The sequence below is a fragment of the Empidonax traillii genome, unplaced genomic scaffold (assembly GCF_003031625.1).
Source record: "Empidonax traillii isolate 1590-97213 ecotype Southwest subspecies unplaced genomic scaffold, ASM303162v1 scaffold357:size1057043, whole genome shotgun sequence".
NCBI classification, from domain to species: domain Eukaryota; kingdom Metazoa; phylum Chordata; class Aves; order Passeriformes; family Tyrannidae; genus Empidonax; species Empidonax traillii.
In genome coordinates this window covers 226,206-247,191 of record NW_020955550.1, presented here as the reverse complement: position 1 = coordinate 247,191, position 20,986 = coordinate 226,206, and the positions used below count along the sequence as shown (strand labels likewise).

Genomic DNA, 20,986 nt, shown 5'->3' with positions numbered 1-20,986 from the left:
AGAGCAGTGTTTTTCATATCAAACAGCAGCAGCTCTGTCAGAGCAGGGGGAGAAGAGGCAGAACTGCAGAGCTTTCCCTGCCCTCACCCAGAGCCAGCACTGCCCTGGACAAACAGTGTCCAAGCCTTCTGATGGAATGCTGAGTGAAGCAGCTTTGCTGTTCCAGGTGTAGATACAGGTCCTGCCTGGATTTGGTGGAGCACCAGATGGGGTAGGTGGCAACCCTGCACAGTCACTGTGAAACACTGAGGAGGAGGAGCAGAATCACCTCTGAATCGATGGCAAACACAAATATCTGCTGGAGGGAATTCAGCACAGACAGTTCATACTCTTATGTTCATCAATGGTAGCAAATTAAAACTGGTCTTACACACTCAGTGCCCGGGCCTGGAGTATTTAAAAGGCCTCAATATGTTAAGCGTGGTGCATCTCCAGAGAAATGAGGTATTGACTGCACGCCTCAGTGAGCAGGGAATCTGCAAAAATCCATCGCAGCCATTGATCCAAATATTACTTTTTAACACTAACTATGTAACAATTTTTTAAATGTACACTGGGTACCGTTATAATTCTCTTTAATTATCAATCAACAAGCCAAAGTGTAACACTGTTTATACAGCACGGTCTTTAAAAATGGATCCGGTGAATACACTCCAACTATGCTCAAACTATCAAGGCAGTTGTGCTACAGGAAATTTGCATCAAAATAAACAGGGTTGCAGTTTAAAACACCCACACACTGGCTGGGATGGGATCCTGCCACCAGACACTGGCTTTATGCAGCTCCAAGCATTGCCAAGAGGCACTTCTGAAAGCAACAAATTCATAATTTTATTAAAGTTTCAGCATGTACCTCAAATTCCTGTATATATTCAGTAGCTGCTTCATGAGCAAGTCAAAATGTGCTCATTTGTCTGGCTCAGTGCTGCTCAGGGGGGCTGAGATACTTATGTTGCTACACACTTTTGGGAAATGCCCTCTGGAAAGGATCTCATTTATATAAAATAACATTTAAAAATTAGAACTACATTCCTAGAGCACCGAAATGAAAAACCACTCCACTGTGAAAAGCTGGGTACCACCAGAATCAGGGCTGACCGTGCAGCTCTTATTTGCCAACAGTGGCGAAACACTTTTCAGGAGAACACCTGAATGTCCTGAAACTTCTCCACAACTCTAAACCTCACAAGAAGGGATGAGGGGAACCAGTCACTGTGTTCTGCTCTCTGGGCCTGTGCACTCCCCAGCAGAAGTGGCTGCAGATGCACCTTTTCCCTGGGATGTTGAGAGATCTGCTGCAAATGGGAAAACTGGGAATTTGACCTCAACGGGTTCAGGCTACTTGTCGTGGTTTAACCCCCAGCCAGCAGATAAAGCACCACACAGCCACTGGTGGGATAGGAAGGGAAATTGGGGAAAAAAAGGGAAAATTGAGGGGTTGAGATAAGTACAGTTTAATACGTGAACTAAAGTTCAAAAAATAGTAATTAAAAGGCAGACAACAAAGAGAGAGGGGAATAAAATGCAGGAAAGACCCAGCTACTGGGATGAAAATTAACTCTCTTTTGGTTTCTGGAGTCCTCCACTTGTAACCAGTTCCATCCTGGCTTGAGCCACGTGAGGGGGTTTATCTAAGGCGCAGATTGCACAGCTTACCTCCCACTTCCACCTGCACCCACGTCTGTGAGATTTCCCTGCGCTCTCAAACCAAAGGAATTACCTGTCCTGTGATCACACACCGTGACCAGGCGCTACCAAACTGGATGTTAGAACCATCCAACTGCCAAATCCCAAACACTCCAGCTTCCACCTGTTCCTCAACTGCCTCCACACCCGACACCAGTGCACAGCCACAGTGCTCAGCACTGTGGCTGTGCACTGGTGTCGGGTGTGGAGGCAAAGCAGAGTCAGAGCTCCAGAGAACACCCCCGTGTGCTTGGCAGGGCCCAGAGCAGATCCCTCCCTCCTCAGCGCAAAATACTTTTCAGCAGGTGAAAAGGTGCAATTGTCTCAGCAGGAAATACTTGCCAGTCTTATTTCATTTTTCCTAATGACCAGAGTTAAACGATTGCAGGTTTTAACAGCTCCGGCAAATTATCAGGCCCCTCTACATTACATGGTCAATGGGCCTTTTAATAGAAAAAGCAATAATATACAGTTGTTTGTGCCAACTAAAACTCGTTAGAAAGTATCAGTTTAAGGGAACAGTTCACAGCAGCTATTAACAAGCACAGATTTCTGCACTTCTCCCTCGTGCCAGGCTGGCAGCACCAAACCCGTCCTTTTTTAGAAGATCTTCGGGGGGGGAGAGGGGAAAGAAAAGTTAACAAAACCACACTTTCATAGCAAGAGTCCAAGTTTTTCAATAATGACCATTTTTTTCACTAGCATAACATTAGAATTGACTTTTTGTCTTGCTGACATAGCAACTAAGAAAGTTGTGTTGCATTGACCATATTGATTGTGAACAATGCAGCCATCAGTGGGACTTCACACCATATATTTTCAATATTGACCTCCCAGTCCCTTTTCCATGGCTCCATGGGTCTGCTATTGGATTTGGACTGCAGTGTAATAAACAGCTAAGGTTTAATTAATGGTAAATGAATACAAGACATAGGTTATGACTTTAACTAATTAGGGAATTGTTGAATTAAGTCTGCCTTGGAATGCAAGGCAGTACAATCAATATCCAATAAAAAGGACTATGTATGTAATTTACCTGCAAATGTGTTTCCAATACCATCAAAGTGAGTTTAAATAAGTAAGATATATGAAAGGCTACTGGAAAAAGATTTCAAAAAGTTAACGCTTTATGGCTTCAGAAAAGGTTTTTCTCCTTGCAGAAGGAATGTCATCCTCCAAATATCCTCCCCTAACACAGATGGTGACACTCAGGCACAGCTCTCCCTAAAGGACAGTGCACACTCCAAACGTTTTTCCTTCCCAGTGCAACATTAGCAAACAGTGCAGCAAACCCCACCCAGTGCTCCCAACACGGACCAATTCACTGTAATGGTCAGCTCTTCTCAGGGTCCATCCTGCCACCCTCCTTCCCTCCCAGCCCTGGAGAAACATTCCCAGGAACAGGAGGAGGTCACCACACGAGGGGCAGAGCAATCCCCAGACTGTCCATCAGCTCCCACGGCCTGATTACTCATTCTGGAACCACTCATCTGAAATAAAAAAAGAGACCTACCTACTCCCTTGTGGGCATCTATGCTGGTAAACTCTATTGTCCCATTATGGCCCTTCCTAGGATTTTCCTGATACTGTTTGTGGTTCCCATTGGGACAATATCTGTAGGCAAGTCCATAATCTGCAAGATAAACCTGGAAGACATGAACAGACAAATGAATAATGCTTTTGTCCTTTGAAAGTATAACCTTTATAATTAAGTCTTAAGAAACTGATAGGTTAAGGACAGCCTTAGATCTAAATTTTATTAAACCAAATGGTGCCTCAGGATAAAATATGTACAACTGGGGGCTATAACAGCTGCCCTCCCCATTTAAATCCTTCCACTGCTATTCTCGTCTCTTATTCCAGAGTGGAGCGGAATTCCAGTCGTTTTATTTTGTTCCTAAGCTCTCTGCTCTCCAGGTGGGCATGCAGACATCATAAACTGCAATATGCCTTTTATGCAGCCTCACGTTGCTTGTGGGCCCCCTTCCTGTCCTTCCTCAGGCAAGCACAGACACAGAGCCCTGCTCGGCTTCTGCAGCAGCTGAGACTGCCCAAACTCAGCTCTGCTCTTCTTCTGGGCCACCTCGAAGCCAGAGGAAGGGGCAGCAGCTTCCCCAGCTGCGCTGGGCACGGAGCTCCAGCCTGGCAGGGACCACAGGGACTTCCCTGGGAAAGCGTGAAGTGACTGAAACTGCCCCTTGCCTTTCAGGGCATCTGAAGCTGGAAAAGAACAGCTCGAGAGAGCTGAGCTCTACTTTGTGTTCTGCTGCTGCCCCTCAAGACAAAATGAACGTGCCACGAGGCTCCTCCACCTGCGTTTCTCTATGGGCACAGGGCACCCAGCGCTGCATCCCCTCTGCCACTCACACAATTTACATGAAGGGCACAGACCCACCCCGGGAACTTTAGATTAACGTGTTCCACCCTCCATCAGGGCTGGACTTAATGCCTGCACATGGGCAGTCGCTGCAGCACAGCTCACAGGAAGGAACTTGTTGAAAGCAGCTGGAATGTAATCACAGTCTGTCCACCCCAGTATTCCATGGGTTATTTTCTCAGTCATTTCCACATTCCCACCTGGCCTTTGCCCTTTACACTGACCACTTCTCACAATAGGCAATGGCGTTTTAAAATAATTATCCAAGGATAGGATTTTCTCTTAAAAAAAATAATGCTGCAGACATTTATATTGCCCGTGGAGCTGATTTCTGGGGCAAAAGCTAAATCATCTGAAGGCACATAGAGATCACTTCTACTAAATCTTATTATATGATAAAGAAAAACCTTGTTCTTAGTTGAACCTTAGCTTTGTTTCCTCTTTACCTAAAAACCAGTTTATGCTATAAAAGTCTAAAACTCATCTGTCCCTTAGTTGTAATTTAATTATGTCACCCCTGGAAGAGGCAAAACCACCAACCAATCAACCCTCAAGAAAACTCAAGGTTAGTAGCACGTTGTGTTGAACTGCCCATTCCTGTTTGTGCTCCAGGCAGCTCCCAGTGCTGGGATTGCTGCTCTCTTGGTTTTACAGCTTCTGCTGCAGCATCTGAGCTGATCTGGGGCGTGAGAGCCGGGATGCAGCGCTCACTTCCTGCAGGGAGAGGCCTTTGGGATGATCCGGGATGTGTTTCACCTGACAGACCACACCAACCGGGAGACAACACGAAAGGCCGGAGGCACCTTCAGAAAATCTGGGACAAGGTATAAACCCTGTTGGGTTGACTGGTTTGATTTTGTGCTGCATCTGTTCTGCAGAGTGTTCCTGGAGCTCTGGTACCTGTGCTGATTGAGCCCACAGTCAGTTAGGCACACAGCTAACTTCAGCCACACTGAGAGCAGGTTTTGGGAGGCTTCTGCATCCTCTGTGGGCTGTGACGGAGAGGGGAGCCTAGAAGGGATATTCTTCTCAGGCTAACTGCTGGACTTTGGATTTACCTTGGCCAGAGGAAGATAAAACAATTAAGAATTAAGGCTAAGCCTTCTATTAAAATGAGGGGGAAAATATACCCCAAGCACCTCTGGCAGCTCTCTGCTTTGGGCTGATGTCACAGACACTCCCACGTGACAGCCCAGCCTGGTGCTCTTTCAAACTGCCTCAACAACAGGCCAGCTAGGAAGGAGCCACAAAGATTTGCCAGTCAGATTTGAAGCATGCAGAAAAAAATAAATAAAAATCATAGAATCACAGAGAAAAATCACAGTAACTATGAACTCTTTCTTTTAAAGCAACTCCGTTAAGTACTCCATTTTTAAGCAATGCATTTGCTTAAAATACCTTCAGGAGTAGTACCAGTAGAGAGATTTTCAATTTATACTGAAACCCCCCCCCCCGAAAGTGAGAAATAGTTTTGCCACAAATATGTGACAAAAGCCTCCTGGCCACCCCCAAAAATCAATCCCCTTGAGCTTGTACCAAACCAGCACTGCCCCGTTACAACCTTGCCACGGCCATTATCCCAATGACTGTGTTATTTTAAATTACCATTAATTTCGTTTCATCAATTCTCATTATAACCCTTTCATCATTACAGAGATATATAGTTCTTTATAGCTGGTTGTCACTTTTTGATAATGTAACACTTTGTGCCCTTCCAAATTTGCTCAGAACACAGCAGAGGTAGGTAATGAATGTAGAGTTGCTGCAGGTTTTTTTAGGGTATAGGGATGGGGAAAAGCAGATGAATAATGAGGAATATTGAGAAAAATCAAGCCAGGGTTAGTATGTGTTTTGATACCACAAATATTTTTCACCTGCATGCTTTTTATAGGAACAACAAAACAAATAAGAACAAAAAGAGAACAAACCAGAGCAGAGCAAGATAAACAAGGCAGTGGAATAAGGAATGGGGATGGTGAAGGTGCAGCAGGGACAATAGCAGGGCCCAGCTGGGTTTGGCTGTTACACTGGACACTCCTTCCCACTCACTCTCTTGTTTTCCAGTCCTGGAAATAGTTATTGCTGAAAGGATGACAGTACAGTGATTTTCTCTGGACATTTTCTTTCCAGTGGTTCCATTACCAGGCTTGTGTCATGTCTGTAAATAATTAAGTAGATATCTACTAATCAGAGACAGATTGGTTGCTAATGGCCACAGTGCTGTCAAGCTCAGTTGGACACTACTCCAAAAAGGGTAAAGGCAGATGAAGCCCATTTTGGGATGAGAAAGGTGAAGTTCAGTGTTTGGGACAGAAATAGCATCTCTCACAAGCCAGAAGCCAAGGAGGGAGGAAAGCAGATGGACAAAGAGAGAGGGAAAGGGGTACAGGGTGTCTCTGCCTTCCATGGCCTTCCTAAAAACACCTGAAGGAGAACAGAAAAGCTTTTCCTTTTTCTCATTTCATCTGCTCTTTAACAAGTCTGTCAGACTGGGCTAAAGAGCAGGAATCACAATGATTCTTCTCACAGGGACAAACAGCTCAAAGTTGGAGTAGTTTTCATGCAAGTGTCATGCATGATCTCTGTATTTCCTGGGCTGGTCTTAAAAGTTATATTTTGAACTAATTTTTTATTCTATCTATGCTAATCAAGTCTGAGAGCTCTATTCTGTAACTAACTTGTCTAAGAGACGCTTAAAATTAAAATCAGAACTGAGGTGTGAACTTAAAAATCCAAATAGGCAACTTCTGGAATAGACTTGAGTCTGCAACACTGTAGGATGTCTGCCCATGTATTGCATAGGGGAGAAATACTACAGGGTGATTGTTTTGAAGAGGTGTTCTCCTGAACTTTATTTCATTTATTTAAAACTTAGCTTTAAGCTCCTGTCTAGTGACCACTTGTCCCTTTTAATAGTATAACCATTTAAATGAGCTTAATGGATTTGAGAGGCGCTATCAGTAATAGTTATTTCTGCTGCATCACACGAACAGTCCCTGCTCCAACCTAAATTCCCTTTCCCTGGGCCCAGCCCTGAGCCAGCGCTTCACTCGGGCTGTAATTTATGGGCTGTGCTGTAAATTCACCAGGTTAATTTACAGAAGAGAGAGAGAGAGCAGCAGCACGGAGTCTAAACTAGAAAAATTATCTTTTTTGGAACTGCAGGAAGCCGGTGACAAATTCACACGTTGGAATGCACATCAACAGCCACTAAATGACAGGAAAATGCAAAGTTGAGTATAAAGGTACGTGTGCTTTTCTGAACAGAGATTTATGTTTCTTCACCAGAATATGGAAATACGTCTTGAATAGAGATATATATTATTTTTAAGAGGTAAGTTATGGGTTTGTTTCAAAAACAAATCTCTAGAATTAAAGAACACTTACAATTTATTTTCTCTTAAAACCCTAGTCCCACAAAGAGCAAGAACCCCCAGCATAAAATTGTGTCAACAAACTTCAGCACAGAAATTGTCAGGTAGACAGTTTTATTACACCAGCTCCCACTGGAGCCACAGGCTTATGTTCCTGGGCTGGAGTTGGCCACTGGCTGATGCTCTCACTCCCTGTTTATGAGATCAGGTTGATCACTTCATCATTTTTTCAAGAAAAAAGCAAGACCATTATCCACTGTGCTGGCAGAGAGAGAGGGTTGGACAAAACACTTCCCAGGCATTTTCTTACACGTACAGTGTAATAAAGTCTAATTCATAGCATAGAAATGCAAGCAAATATTAGAAACTGTCTCCTGTCAGCTCTTCTGAATTAGAAGGTGAACTTTCTACCATGTTTTTATAGAATGATTTCAGTGGAAAATTAATTCTGCTGAAACTAAATTCTACACAAAACCTCCCAACTATAACACATAATTCGCACACGTTGAGTTAGAAGCTACTCAAACTGGAATATCTATTGATTTATTTAACAAAACCTAAAAAATCAACCTTAAAACCTCTGTCCACTAACTCACAAGTACCTTATTTTTAACCTGTCAGTGAATTTACTAATCATTAAAACCAATTACTAATACAGCACAATCTCCATACGGAGAACACGAGAAACAAATCAGAAAATCACCCCCCTGGCCAATTCAAAGGCAGCTACAAGTCTTAAAATTTCATGATTATTGTAAATGGACACAAAATTATTTCAGTGTGGAAAACAGCAGCATATCTTGCTGTCATAAAAAAACCAAACACAATAGCCAAGACAAAAAAAAAGTCATTTGAGTTGTGTTAATGGGCAGCAGATCGTTTTGCCTCCAAAGAGCCTCCTCCTCTGGATTCAGCAGGCTGGTAAACACCATAAACTGAGATTATGGACTGGCTGCCACTGCGTAAAACCAGGGCTGCCTTAAACAGCCCTGCTAGTTTGCGAGTGGTGTGTTTCACAAAGCTGAAAACTTAAACTGGACTCAGCCATTTCACTTGAAACTTTTCAAAAGAGCAGAAATCCCTGAACGGTTCAACTCCAGTGGCAGGGAGGTGTTTGCAGGAGCAGCTTCTTTGTCACTGCAGCAGACACAAAAACTGCAAGGAGAAGTATTGCTTACAGCTAATTATACTGAAGTGAAGAGAGAGATGTCCTTTTTCCCTAAATGATTTTTTTCCCCAATAAAAAAGCATACTTATGTTTTATTAACTGAAGAACACGTGGAGTGAAACACAAGTTGTGGCAATATCACGAAGCTGGAAGTTCCCAAGAAGGAAAATGCAATGGGTCACACCTTTAATCTCTACTGAAACACTTCAACTGGCATAGCCCAGAGCAGCAATTACATCCTACAACTTACCCACCTCAGTTCCCCCTCCACACCAGTGTCCCAGGCAGCAGAACACAAAGGGAACACAGCAGAGTTTGGTCCTGCTGCTTTCTCAGGCCTCAAGCTGCACAGAGCCACTGTCAGATTGGTCATGACAGGATGTGACTGTTCATGCACAAACTCCTTCCAACACAGGAATTGTTACTGCAGAACTTAAGAGTTGTAACTGGTTCTAAAACACTGAAGGGCAGATGAGTAACCATGCTTACCTCGTGGGGGTTGGTGTAGCCCAAAAGCAGATTTGCTGCTTTAATGTCTCCGTGGACATACTCGTTTTCATGGATGTATTCCAAGGTATCCAGCTAGGAAGGAGTGTAGAACAGAGGGAAAAACATCATCATCATCTTTGCCACTTCACCCTTAAGCCTATCAGGAATTATGCCTTATTTCTGCAGTCAAATCAAGGGCTACACAGACTGAGCTGGCAAATTTGGTTGGAGCTGGAGCACAGGGACTGTCCAGTCTGTCACAGGGTCTGTTCCCACCAGGATTTGCCACCAGCAAAGAGCTAAACAAGCCATACTTTTCCATGAGGTGTCCCTCTGTAACTGCCTGTGAGTACCAGCCTCTAAGCCCACAAAGCAAGAAGGAAATCAGTACTTTATAAACACCAGAGCAGGTGCTGAGAACACCAAGCTCTTGAAAAGAACATAATCAATCAGTTCTGAAGGTTTGGAATAAAACTCATCCTTCTTCAGCTCCTCACTGAGGTACAATAGCTCTAATTATTATTATTACTAAAAAACACATTTGTACTTTGCAGCTGATACAAAGGACAATCTAATCCTGACTTTTGGGAGTTCTTAAGTGTCACAAGGTTGTCCATTATGTGATTATGAAAGCCCTTCACTTTTTCTTTTTAGTATTGTTATTTAGTTTAAAAGGAAGCTTTGGATGTGTCCAGCCTAAACCCCTCCTTCAAAAGCAGGAGTAACACAAATTAGATGAGGCTGTACAAGATGGATGAATGGGTGTTCCACAGCCTCTGGGAAGCACATTCCAGTGATAAGACTCTTTGTGCAAAAAAACTTTCCCTTTATACTCAGAGTTCCTGTTCCTGGAACTTGTGGCCATTGCCTCACTGTGCTCAGGAACAGCAAGATGTCCCAGTCTGTCCCAGCACAGCTCCCATCACAGAGGAGCACACTCACAATCTGCTGCTACAATGTGCCCACCCACACACACCTGGAAACAAAACTGGTGTTTGCAGACCAGCCCAACCCTGGTCTGTACAATCAGCAAACACACCGAGAATGTGGCATCCAGGCATGCAATGAGCTCTGGCAAATATGGATGTCTAATACAATACCCCTCAGACACTGAAAAAATAAATCAGTATGTGCTGAGGCACAAGAGAACAGGCTTATACATCTCAGTCTTGTGGCCTGAAGCGCATGGCCTGTGTTTTCATCTATTAGAAAAAACGTTTGGGTTGAGCTCCCCAAATTCCAGTCTTGATTTTCTACGAAAGGGTCTTGATTTTTCTACTAAATAGTCATTTTATTTTAAAAATATGAAAAATAAGAAAATACATAGTGTTAACACATGTTGAATTCTAACCTCAAGAGCCACCTAAGGGAACTGTATTGGAAAGACAATTCTCCAGCTGAACTCAGCAGTTCCCTCTCTCTGTACGTACCATTCGTGCCCCAAGTTGCAGAACAGTCTCCTTCTTAAATCTGCTCCCACAGTCTTGAAAGATTCTCTGCAGGTCTTCCCCCAGTCTCTCCATGACCATGAATCTATAACTACCAGGACAGACATGAAAGGGAGGAATCCTTTAGGACAAGACTGCGAGTTTGTGCCAGATTGAAAGGACTTCATCTCCAGTTTTGAAAATGGATCTTCAGTCAATGTGAGGCTTAATTACAATTTGTCTTATTACCTTTTTCCTTTGTACTCAGCCAAGCCTGATCCCCAAAACACTGGAATTCCTAAGCATCTTATTTTTTTGAGACTCATCCATTTTCTTACTGCAATAATAAGATAACATGGGGTTAAAGGTAGCTCGGGAACTGCAGGTTTGGTGTGTTTTGTTCTGCTCCAAGGCTGGGCTGGCTCTGGAGCCCATTCATTGTTGTGCACAAAATAAATCTGGCTCCTGTTCTCCCTTCAGATCAGAAAGAACAAGGATAGCACCCAAGTAACAAAACTACAGCCACCTAGAAATACTGCAGCACCAGCTAGGATTAGTTCAGTGGATATGAAATGACTCGGCTGGGAAGCTCTAAAGCAACAGTTCTTATTAGAATTACTCAAATCCAAACTTGTCCTCAAATCCACTTGAATCAGAATTGACACATTACTTACTGTGCTCTTGTTTTGCAGCCCTCTGGTAAAATTTCAGCTCAGAAAATAAGGGGCCATTTTCAAGATATTCCTGTTGAGAAATAAGTAAACTTGGTATCCTAAAAGGCATTAGAAAGACAACTATTTCTAAAGCAAAGCATGTAAGAAATTCCAAGAGGATGAAATCCCTTTTTCCCCCACATCCATGCCATCTGAAATGCAATTTTAATAAGTGGCTAAAAAGTTGTTTGGCAACACATTTTCATAAACAACATAGATTCTTTCAGGCATTGTTTAAGACACTATTTTCAGAAATATTGTAGATCAGGTGTGTCTAAGATCATAGTCTAATTTTCCTGACTAAATTGTTAAGAGCTGCAATCAAGGAAAAGAGAGAATCAAATCCAGAAAATACTGTGTGTCATGGAAATGCCAAATATATCCCCAAGCAGAGAAAGTATATTAAAAAAAAACCAACAAAAAAACCACAAGCATGCAATACAGACCCAATGCTGCAAACAAGGATAGATAATTAAGAGAAAGAACTGCATGCAAGTTAATAATTTAGAAATGAGAGCTACAATTACCACTTTAATGACATGAACTGCATCATCTTGTACAGGAACACGAGTTTGAGGGGATGCTGCAAAGGAAGAAAGAGATGGAGATCAGGCTGTGTGCAACAAAATATCATTGCAAACAAAGACTGTGCTCACTCTAAGGCAACCAAAAAGATACATTTGGTTGAATTCCTGCTTTTAAAGGTCAGGGCTTTGCCACGTTCAAAGAAAATAAAACTGAAACAACACACAGAGAGAAGTTTTAATCAACAAGTAGAGGAGTGATTTTTACCCACATTTTCAGGAGTCTCTCCCTGGCTGTTAATTAAGGAGTGAGCAGGATGTCCCTCCTCCCTGCAGGTTCGCACCCCAGCGAGGGATTCCATCGTAACAGGCTCTGCTGAAGTCACTGCAGTCCATGGGAACCCCTCTGCATTTGGCTGCTGTCAATGCACTGCCAGACAAAGACACCACCTGGAAGCTGTGACCTCCATCCTGCTCTGGCCAGGCCTGTCTGCTCTCCTCTCTTCCACACTCCTTCCACCCCAAGCCTTGATTTCTGAGCTGGCATTATTGACACAGTGGCCTGAGCTGGGGACAGCACAGCCACCGGCTCCTCAAGGGTAGTGAGGGATTGTGCTCTCGGTGCAAGGGTTTCAAGACAATAATTGACCACATGTGCCAATTACAGCCCAGGAGACAGAACCTCTGTGCACAGACAATGCAATCCTATTTTCTCCTGACCCTGAGAGAACCATCAGTTCTCTCTGAGACTACTGAAGCCACACGGAGCTACACTGGGATTAAAATTTAATGAGACTAAATCATCTCTTAGAATCATCACTGAAAAAAACTCAAAAGAATACAGTTCCTGGGAAATAAGTGTCCCTTTCAAACTGCTTGTAATGATCAAATACCAACAACAGTCCAGGTGTGAAACACTTCAGCTGTGAGCACACTCAAAAATAGACCACTTTTATCCACCTAATAAAATCAGGTAAACTTGGATCTAATCAAACCACCCAACCTTACCTCTTTTGATGGTCAGGGCATAAAAGTATTTTTACAATGAACAGACTCCTTCAGCTGCCATCTCCCTTCAGTTCTGTTCAGCATCTGGGTTGAATTTGGCACTGCACACACTCCAAACACCCACATGGTCCCCCCTGCCCTCTGCTTGGCATTTCCCCACCTGAATGCTCCTGTGCTGGTAGCACACGGAAATAAAATGAAAACATCCTAAAACAGTAGCTCTGGAAGGTGTGAACCAGACAAGTAGCAGGCATGTTCAGGACACAGATTACAGCTACAGCCAGGAAGGAATTTTGGTTAACTTTGTTCCTACCATATTGCTGTACTGAACTAGGAATTAGGGAAGGGGCACTTATATCTTTCTCTGCCACATGTAGACTGTGTGTTACTAGCTGAAGACATCGGTTTAAAGCAGCACATCCCATGTGTTTTCATTGCACTCAACAGCATCACAGTCCCCAAAGAGAATGAGATGTCCCTTACAGATAAAGACCAGAGCACAACCCCTGTATAAATGTATTTTAGCACCAAGTTACTTAACAGAGCTTTGATAGGTATAGAGAAGTATCAAATTTAAATGTATTTGAAAGAGCCTGATCTCACTTCCCTGTAGGCTTCTTGACATTTTCTAGAGAGGCCTCATTGCTGGTAGTGTAGAGCAGGCAGCAGCAGCTGTCAGGGCAATGAAGAAGAGCAATTAACGGGAGGTAGCCCAGCAAAGGGGCCTGAGCCCCACGGTTCTTACACTGGGCCACACTGATGCTTTTTGGAGTCCCACTGGAACAACATCCCCAGGAAAAATCAAACCAAAACTAACCGGCAAGTGTTACAAAGTGACAAGGGAGGACAGTCAGACAAAGCTCAGCAGGATCTCAGAACAGGTGTCCCTAAACAACATTCAAACCTACAAGAGCAGAAATGGTATTTTGCTGCACACACGTGAAACTAGGCACAACGTTCCCAGGGAACAACATCAAACTTCTCACACAGACAGTGCTTAGCCAGTCCATCATCTCATGCACACAGACAAGCACAAGTTGTGTGCATACCTTTTGTCACATCACTAAAATGAACCAGTCAGACCTCAGGCTTCAGCCACAGCTCAGAAAAGAGACAGACTATTTTTCTGTCCATAAACAAACATAAATGGTTTTTAAAAAATTGTCTCATTACTATGTATAGTTACTTAACAGACTGGAAAGGCTCCCAAGGTTTAACAAACAGTCTGATTACATACCTCATAGCCCACCACCACATACTCTCCTGCGAGTTTAGCTCTTGGTTAATTACTGCACACCCGTAATTAGCCATGTGCTCGCCTCGTTCCGTGTGCTGGCACATGGCTATTTATAATATTACAATCAGTGAAATGCCAGACTGCAGGACAGTGAGCACGGGCTCTGCAGGAGGCTGTGCTGACAGGCAGGAGGGCTCTGATGGCACAGGAGTACTAGATGGGGAGATTATATCTGCAAAAATCTTATACCAGCTGAACAAGTGGGAGAGTTCCCCGTTTTTATGTTGGTTTTCTCAGCTAGAGATGTGGGGGCACAATCAAAACCACTGTCTGCATAACTGCTGACTGGGAACACCGGGGCAAGGTGAAGCTGCGGAGGGGGCTGTGCCTGTTTGCACCTCATGCCAAGAGGGGTCTCAAAACATTTGCAGAGGGCACAGCTCTGCTTTCCCCTCCATCCCACAACCACAGCCAGCTACTCACATTTAAAATGCCCCCTGTAAATGAAGCAGTGCAGTAAGATCCACATCCCTGGCCATCATTTCCAGCTGCTGAGCCTGCACAGCACAGCACAGCAGACAACTTACCCCAGTTATCCCATGTCCAGGATTCCCTGGCCTCACCCAGGCACAGCAGTTTTGGTCTCCTCATCCATTTTAATCGTGGATTTCAGCCCTTCTGTTGTCACCACCTTAATTAAGGTGTCTTTTAAACGTTAATACGACACAGTAACAAAAGGGTGTTTGGGATGAGCTGCATTTCCTCCAACCACAATTGCAGCCTGACAGAGCAGCGTGCCAGCTCCATTTGCCAGTTCAAACGTGCTTGTTGTAGTTTTAGCAGTTAATTTGTGGCAGCCACATTTGGAATATGGTGAAATATTTTCAATGGCTCTCACAGAACCAGTTTTGTTGACAAAGTTTACACAGTGGAAAAGAAAACAGCACTGGTTTGGCAGTTTGGAAGAACATCCCTGCTCCTGTCCACAGCTGGTGTCTTTGCCACTGCTGGATATTTTCAGGATATATTTGTTGGGGAAACATGAAGAAAACTTATTTTCATTAGTTCTGGGGTTGCCAGTATTTTATTTTTGCTTTGTTCCATTCATTAGCTAATCCTGAAGAGCCATGTATCAGTTTAGTTTTTGCAGAAATAGAAACAAATCTCAAAAATACCCCACTTTGGAGTTACAGGCGACCTATTAAAAAAACTGGGAAAATTCAGACCCCGTTTAAGTCAAGCCAAGAGCTGTTAAATTTAATGGTAACAAACAGGGTGGAAGTGTTGCTAACAATAAAATAGATAAAATAGAGTGTTATCTAACAATAAAAAAGGATCCAAGTTGCAGCAATAGAATTACTAAGAACAAAACGCACATAAGTAAATAAAAAGTAGCATTTAACACATCACTATTTCCTGCATGAGGAGGGTACTAAGATAAAATATTTAGGGGCAAACAAAGCACACTGTTTCCCCCTCTCTGGCATTGCAATATCCAATATTTCCCAAGAACCGAAACATTCAGTCCTTGAAGGGTGTTTAAACTCCACTTTTAAAGCAACCTAAGGAAGATCTGCTTCTCTGTCACTTTATAGCTGCATCCTCCTTTCCTGGACAGGCTCTTCTCTGAGCAGTGTTTCTGAACAGCTTTTATTCTGGATTCTTCTCCCAGGAAGCTTTACAAATGTAGAGTTTTATTATACAAACTACAGAGACACAGCCCTCCATCCCCTGCTCGTGGAGCCACCTTCCACAAGACCCAACCAAACTGATTTTGGGAGAAAATCATGTTCATCTGCTCAAGTGTTCTGCAGATGTCTCAAAATGCCTCCAAGTGCAGAGCATTCAGCACTGGTAGGCAATCTCAGAACGTTTCTGACTCACGTTTCTGTGAAACCTGAATCCTGACTCAGCAGAGCCAAAGTTTTGTATTGCACAGAAACGAAACCACTGTTTGACTTTCAAAGTTAATCCCTCTAAGCTGGAAGAGGTGTGACACATCCTTTAACCCCAGGCAGAAAAGCTCTGCCTGCTCTATTCTCACAGCCCTCTCACATGGCAGTCCAGGCCTCTAATATTTAAAACTTGAGGCACAAACTGTTTCCTGGCAAGGTTTTGCTCCAGCCCATCTGCTTGTCTGACATGGTGCCCGCTCAGAAGATCCTCTACCAGTTCCAGCAGGGTCCAGGTGCCAAAGGCAGCTAAAGGAGTGCCCTCCAGAAGGCAACAGGTTCCCTCCAAAGCTCCTCCTGCTCGGAAATACATCCCCACTGAACAAACAAACAGATCAGTCAAACAGCAGCTCCCAAACCACGGGCCATTCACATGGGGAAAAAAAGCCCAGCACAGAATGTGGCAGAACACGAAAGCAGAACAGGAATGATCCTGCACACTTTGTAACAAACAGGCTTTAGAATGTTGTATGAAAATGAGTTACACTTGCAGCGCTCAGACTTGTAGCTCACAGAGGACCCAAACAAAGGGAAGGGGGAAGATTCAGAGGGAAGCAGTCATCACCAGTTGAAGGAGGGAGTATTTTGTCTTGAACAGGTGGTGCAGGCTGGTCCTGTACCCTGTGCTCAGCCCTAAGTACCCCCTGAGTAAGCAAAATCAGGCTGAATTTATAATTGGTCTGCCTACAGTGTGAAAAATCAGGTAATCTGCTTGCAATATCTGTATTTGTACAGTTTAATATTAGTGACTAGAAAAAAACACTCCTTCCTCAAGTGCTGTTTGCCTGCTAATGAATTTATTTTCACACTAAGGTTCACAATGAGACCTTTGATGAAATGCATTTTAACATTTGAGGGTTAAGAAAAATCCATCCCTACCCTGAGTTACCTGCCAGTGCTTTTAATCACAGGGCTTTGCTTTTAATATTCTTCTTTCCATTGAGCCAATGAAAATTGTGCTGAATTTATATCTTTTGGTATCATCTTCACTGCATTTTTAATTCATTTGCTTCACTCTAATAAATATTTTCAGTGAAGTTAATTTAAGCAACTGCTGAAGTACTTTGTTTCTCCAGAAACAATTGCTAAAGCAAACTTCCCCAGCAAACCAAGGAATGAACAGCAGGACAAGGACAGAGAGTGCTTCTGTCAATGTTTCTCTTCTTCTACACTTGTACCCCCCTGCTCAAAACTATACAATCTACCCCTGGAAATGAGTGCTTTTGAAACAGAAACAAATGTCTCTCAATCTCTCAGCCTGACTGCCAGAACATCGAGGGCAGAATGTACTGTGATGAACACCATCTACCAAACCCCTGTGCATAGAAACATTAAAAAAATACATTTTTTGCAGAACCACCAGTTTCCATGAGAAGGAAGCCTGCAAGGAGAGAGTGCTGGGTACAGCAGGTTCCACTGTGACAGAGGAATCTTAACAAAACGTTGTGTGACCTTTCTGCATTTAAATTTTCTCTCCAAATTGTGCATTAATAGAGTGCTTGCAGCAGGACTGGAGGATGATTTATATAAAGACTGCTGTTAATTACTGACTGTGACAAATGAGAGAATGTAAGGCTCCTCAACTCCTGGTTCATTTTCCAGTGTGCTGCCACTGTTCTCCACAGGGCTACAAACCAGCTGTGAGACCACCACCACGTCATGTTCTTCCTCAGCTGCTCTTCCCTCTGCTCCCCCTTATCCAAGGGATAACAGTTCGGAGGTGCCTGAAACCAAATCAACACCAGTAACACACACAGAGTAAAACTTCTAATGTACAATGGTGTAGTTAATTGCTGTTGATGATCCATGTTGTTCTTGCTATGACAAAAGCAGTGCTTTTGAGATCTAGAACATCTCTGAGAGGGTTTTTGTTGCTTCTGTCAGCAATGGGGAGGAATCAGTTTTGGAGACCTTCTGCTGCTGGATTTGCTCTGGCTGAGGTGAAAATGCAAAGGGAATCCAAGGGAAGGAACAAAGCAACAAAGAAATGAACAAGTTGGCACAGACTGGAAAGAGAAAGAATAATCAGAAAACATTTGTGAGGCAGGACAGAAAGGACAGAACTTGCAGGTAGTGGTAACTTCCAAGCACATGGAACTATTTGCATCCTGGGTCTCAGGGTCAGTAAAGGGCTTTGAGCAGTTTTGATTTAGTGCAAAGAACCTTCCTCCATGGAATGTACCCCTTGTAAATATATTTTGCAGAGATGCTGTAAAATTCCCCAAGAACGTTGTTATGGATTAATGGAGTATGGAATAGTCTTAATGGGAAATTAAGCTATAACAACTCACATCAAAATCTTTACACTGCCACTGTAAAAACACTTATTAAAAGAAATAGCTGGCAAAGTTAACCTTTACTTTCATAAAAGGGCTGTGCTCTTCATTCCTGGCAGGCAATCGAACCTGCCTCCACTCTCCTGTCTGCCCAGCTCTCCGCAGCCCTTTCTGGGTTATCTTACCCCTCCCTGAAAGTTATTGCTTCTCTCACAACCTGCACCAAAAATCGGTCTGAACAGCACAAAAGTGTCTCTCACCAAGCATCCCCATCTTACTCTCAAAGGTTTGTCATCTACTCCACATCCCTTGGCTCTCAGAGAAAGCTGTTTTGTGGCACCAAGCCCCAAAAAGCTACTGAGTGGTATGATTCACATCATATAAACACGTATCAGAGATCAAGAGGTGGACAAAGAAAGACAACTTCAGTCAGTGTCAATACTTATGGACAAATGTTGTCCATTTCCTCTTTAACTGCAGGATGAGCTACAAGGGGAACTGAGCCTTCAGTTCAGTGCTACAGCAGAGAATGACAGAGCTGTATCCTGAGTGATTCAGGAACACCGCGTTTTTTGGTTTATTACTCTTGCAGAACTACACCCACTATGGCCTTGCTTTCTGCACTGCACCCCCAGCTCCCTCAGACCCTTCTGTGGGAAACTTCTGCAAGTTTCCAACTTCCTTTCCTTTATCCTTGAATGCGAATATCCAGAGACACTTCACTTCTTATCTCCTGCTAAGGCCTGTTTTCTATGGTTACATCTAATGTATGCTCTATGCACAGCATCTCTCAAATGTAACCAACTAGTGTTTCAAAGAAGGTCATAATAAGATAACAGATACCAAAAGGAAAAAGAATGTAAATATTCTAACAGTGCCCTATCTTTTGACTCCTCTGTATCTGCACTTAGCTGAAACCCCCATCATTCCCACTGGTTCCATCTGCAGAGCAGCGAGGTGTGTGTGAACTGTAGGAATTCCAGAGGAAACCAAACCAGAAACTCCACTGCAGGAACCTCTCAGATGTGCTCCAACTACTAACAGCGACATCAGGATTCAAACCCATTCCTTCAGCCTCAAACCATGCCCTTGGTGAGGAAACGCAGTGCAGCAGGCCACACCAAATCTAGCCAAATTTAAAACAAACCCTAGATTTCAGTAAAGGGGAGGTGTTGTCTCTTACTATGGGGTGTACCCACTGATTGTTGCCATTTCCTCATTCCCTGGTTACACCAAACTACTCACAAGCACATACACAGCCTTAAATTTCTCCAGTGATTGAATTTACTCTGCAGAAAAGCAGAAGCAGTGGAATTTAGGTCATTACTGAAATTGCTTTGTTCTGTTTGTACAAGCATTTGGTGGAGCAAAGTGCCAGACTACTCCTTCTTCCCCCCTAGAAAGTTTCTTCACTCCAACCTGAAGTGCAGGTGCTACCTCAGTCCAGATGCACAGGTACAATGGTTCACTCTGCTGTAATTTACAGCCACATGTAAATAGCTGCAAGAACAGCCCAACTGGGAACCCGTTTTGACAAGCAGCATCTGAGAAACAATCAAAACTGCATTTTCCATGGCAGAAACACACAAAAAGGAGAAGCTTAAATAAAGAGGATATAGCTGATTTATGCATAAAAGGAAGTTGGTTTGTGTTCAGGAGTGAGTTGCTTATGAAGTTGTAAGCATTAATATTCCTAATGGAGTTAATATTACTCTAACCTAAATAGATCATGTTTAGCTCCAGGGACAACATACTGAACTGCTTCTAGGTAATTCTTTACTGCTGTCTCAATGCTAGCACGATTTCAAGTTCAATTTTGACAAGTTCAAGTCCTGAACAGTCACTGTGGACTAGTTTGTGTATGCAATGAAAAAAAGAAAAACCAAACCACCAAACTCATAATACTGCCTTGAACACAGGATTTGCTCTTTCATAGAGCCCAGCAACAGTAACATGCATTATACACTCTCCAGTGACCCAGAATGCTTTACAAACTGCCTTTCAGAACTATTCGCTCCTCATAAAGCACAATCTCACTGAAATGCAGCAGCTACTTCTGAAGAAAACTCAGATACTTATCTAGGACAGAGCAAATAAAGAACGGCATTTCCACCTCTGGTGAGAAGATCTGAATTGAGAAGCAACACCCAGCTAACTTTTGTTCCTGTTACATACCTTCGATGCTTTCTTGGCCAGAAAACAATATTTCCAACAGCCAGAAACAGAAAGAGTGCTGTAGAACATGAGACTGGCATAAACCCAAAGCAGTGCCTAACAAAAGCAACTTTTCCTTTGAGAAGCATCACCTGGCAGTGCTCTTTGACAGCAGCACCGTGATTGCCCCACCCACGATCCGCAGAAAAGTGCACCAGAATAACCACAAAGTGAGCCGGACAGCCCGTGGAGAACACTGCACCATCAGCAGGGATGGAACGGGAACTGCAGGGGATCATCCTCAAGAAACCACACTTCAGCATGTAAACAACACTAACTTCTCAAATCCCTTCTGCTTTACCCAGCTCAGAAGTTACAAGTCACCCTCTTAATTACCACCGCTTTTTTACCTAAATAGATCAAGCCAAAGCCTCCCTGGCCGATTTGACTGCCCAGCCTCCAGGTTTTTCCTTCGGTGTCTTTCAGGATCATGTCTTTAGGGAGAGGGACTGGCAGTTTGCTTCTGCCAGGACCCTTGGGCGGCATCGTACCTTGAGAGGGGGAGAAAATGAAAGAGAAAGTTTGCTGAGAGAAGTTTCGG

The 20,986-nt window shown here is 43.4% G+C and overlaps 1 protein-coding gene and 1 long non-coding RNA gene across 4 annotated transcripts in view; one reads left to right on the top strand and one right to left on the bottom strand.

Annotated features, from left to right (window-relative positions):
• VRK2 (VRK serine/threonine kinase 2) overlaps positions 1–20,976 on the bottom strand; it is a 34,307-nt gene extending 13,331 nt beyond the window's left edge. For all 3 annotated transcript variants that reach the window (XM_027892557.1, XM_027892558.1, XM_027892560.1), the window contains exons 1-7: positions 20,796–20,976; positions 11,762–11,817; positions 11,196–11,265; positions 10,771–10,858; positions 10,525–10,633; positions 9,095–9,187; positions 3,200–3,332 (exon numbers count right to left, since the gene is read on the bottom strand). In XM_027892557.1, coding sequence (XP_027748358.1) covers positions 3,200–3,332; positions 9,095–9,187; positions 10,525–10,633; positions 10,771–10,858; positions 11,196–11,265; positions 11,762–11,817; positions 20,796–20,931 — 685 coding nt within the window. In that variant the 5' untranslated portion in view covers positions 20,932–20,976. The remainder of the gene's footprint in view (positions 1–3,199; positions 3,333–9,094; positions 9,188–10,524; positions 10,634–10,770; positions 10,859–11,195; positions 11,266–11,761; positions 11,818–20,795) is intronic.
• LOC114061778 overlaps positions 5,456–20,986 on the top strand; it is a 19,111-nt gene continuing 3,580 nt past the window's right edge. The window contains exons 1-2 of the long non-coding RNA XR_003572213.1: positions 5,456–5,469; positions 16,185–16,191. This is a non-coding gene — a long non-coding RNA (uncharacterized LOC114061778). The remainder of the gene's footprint in view (positions 5,470–16,184; positions 16,192–20,986) is intronic.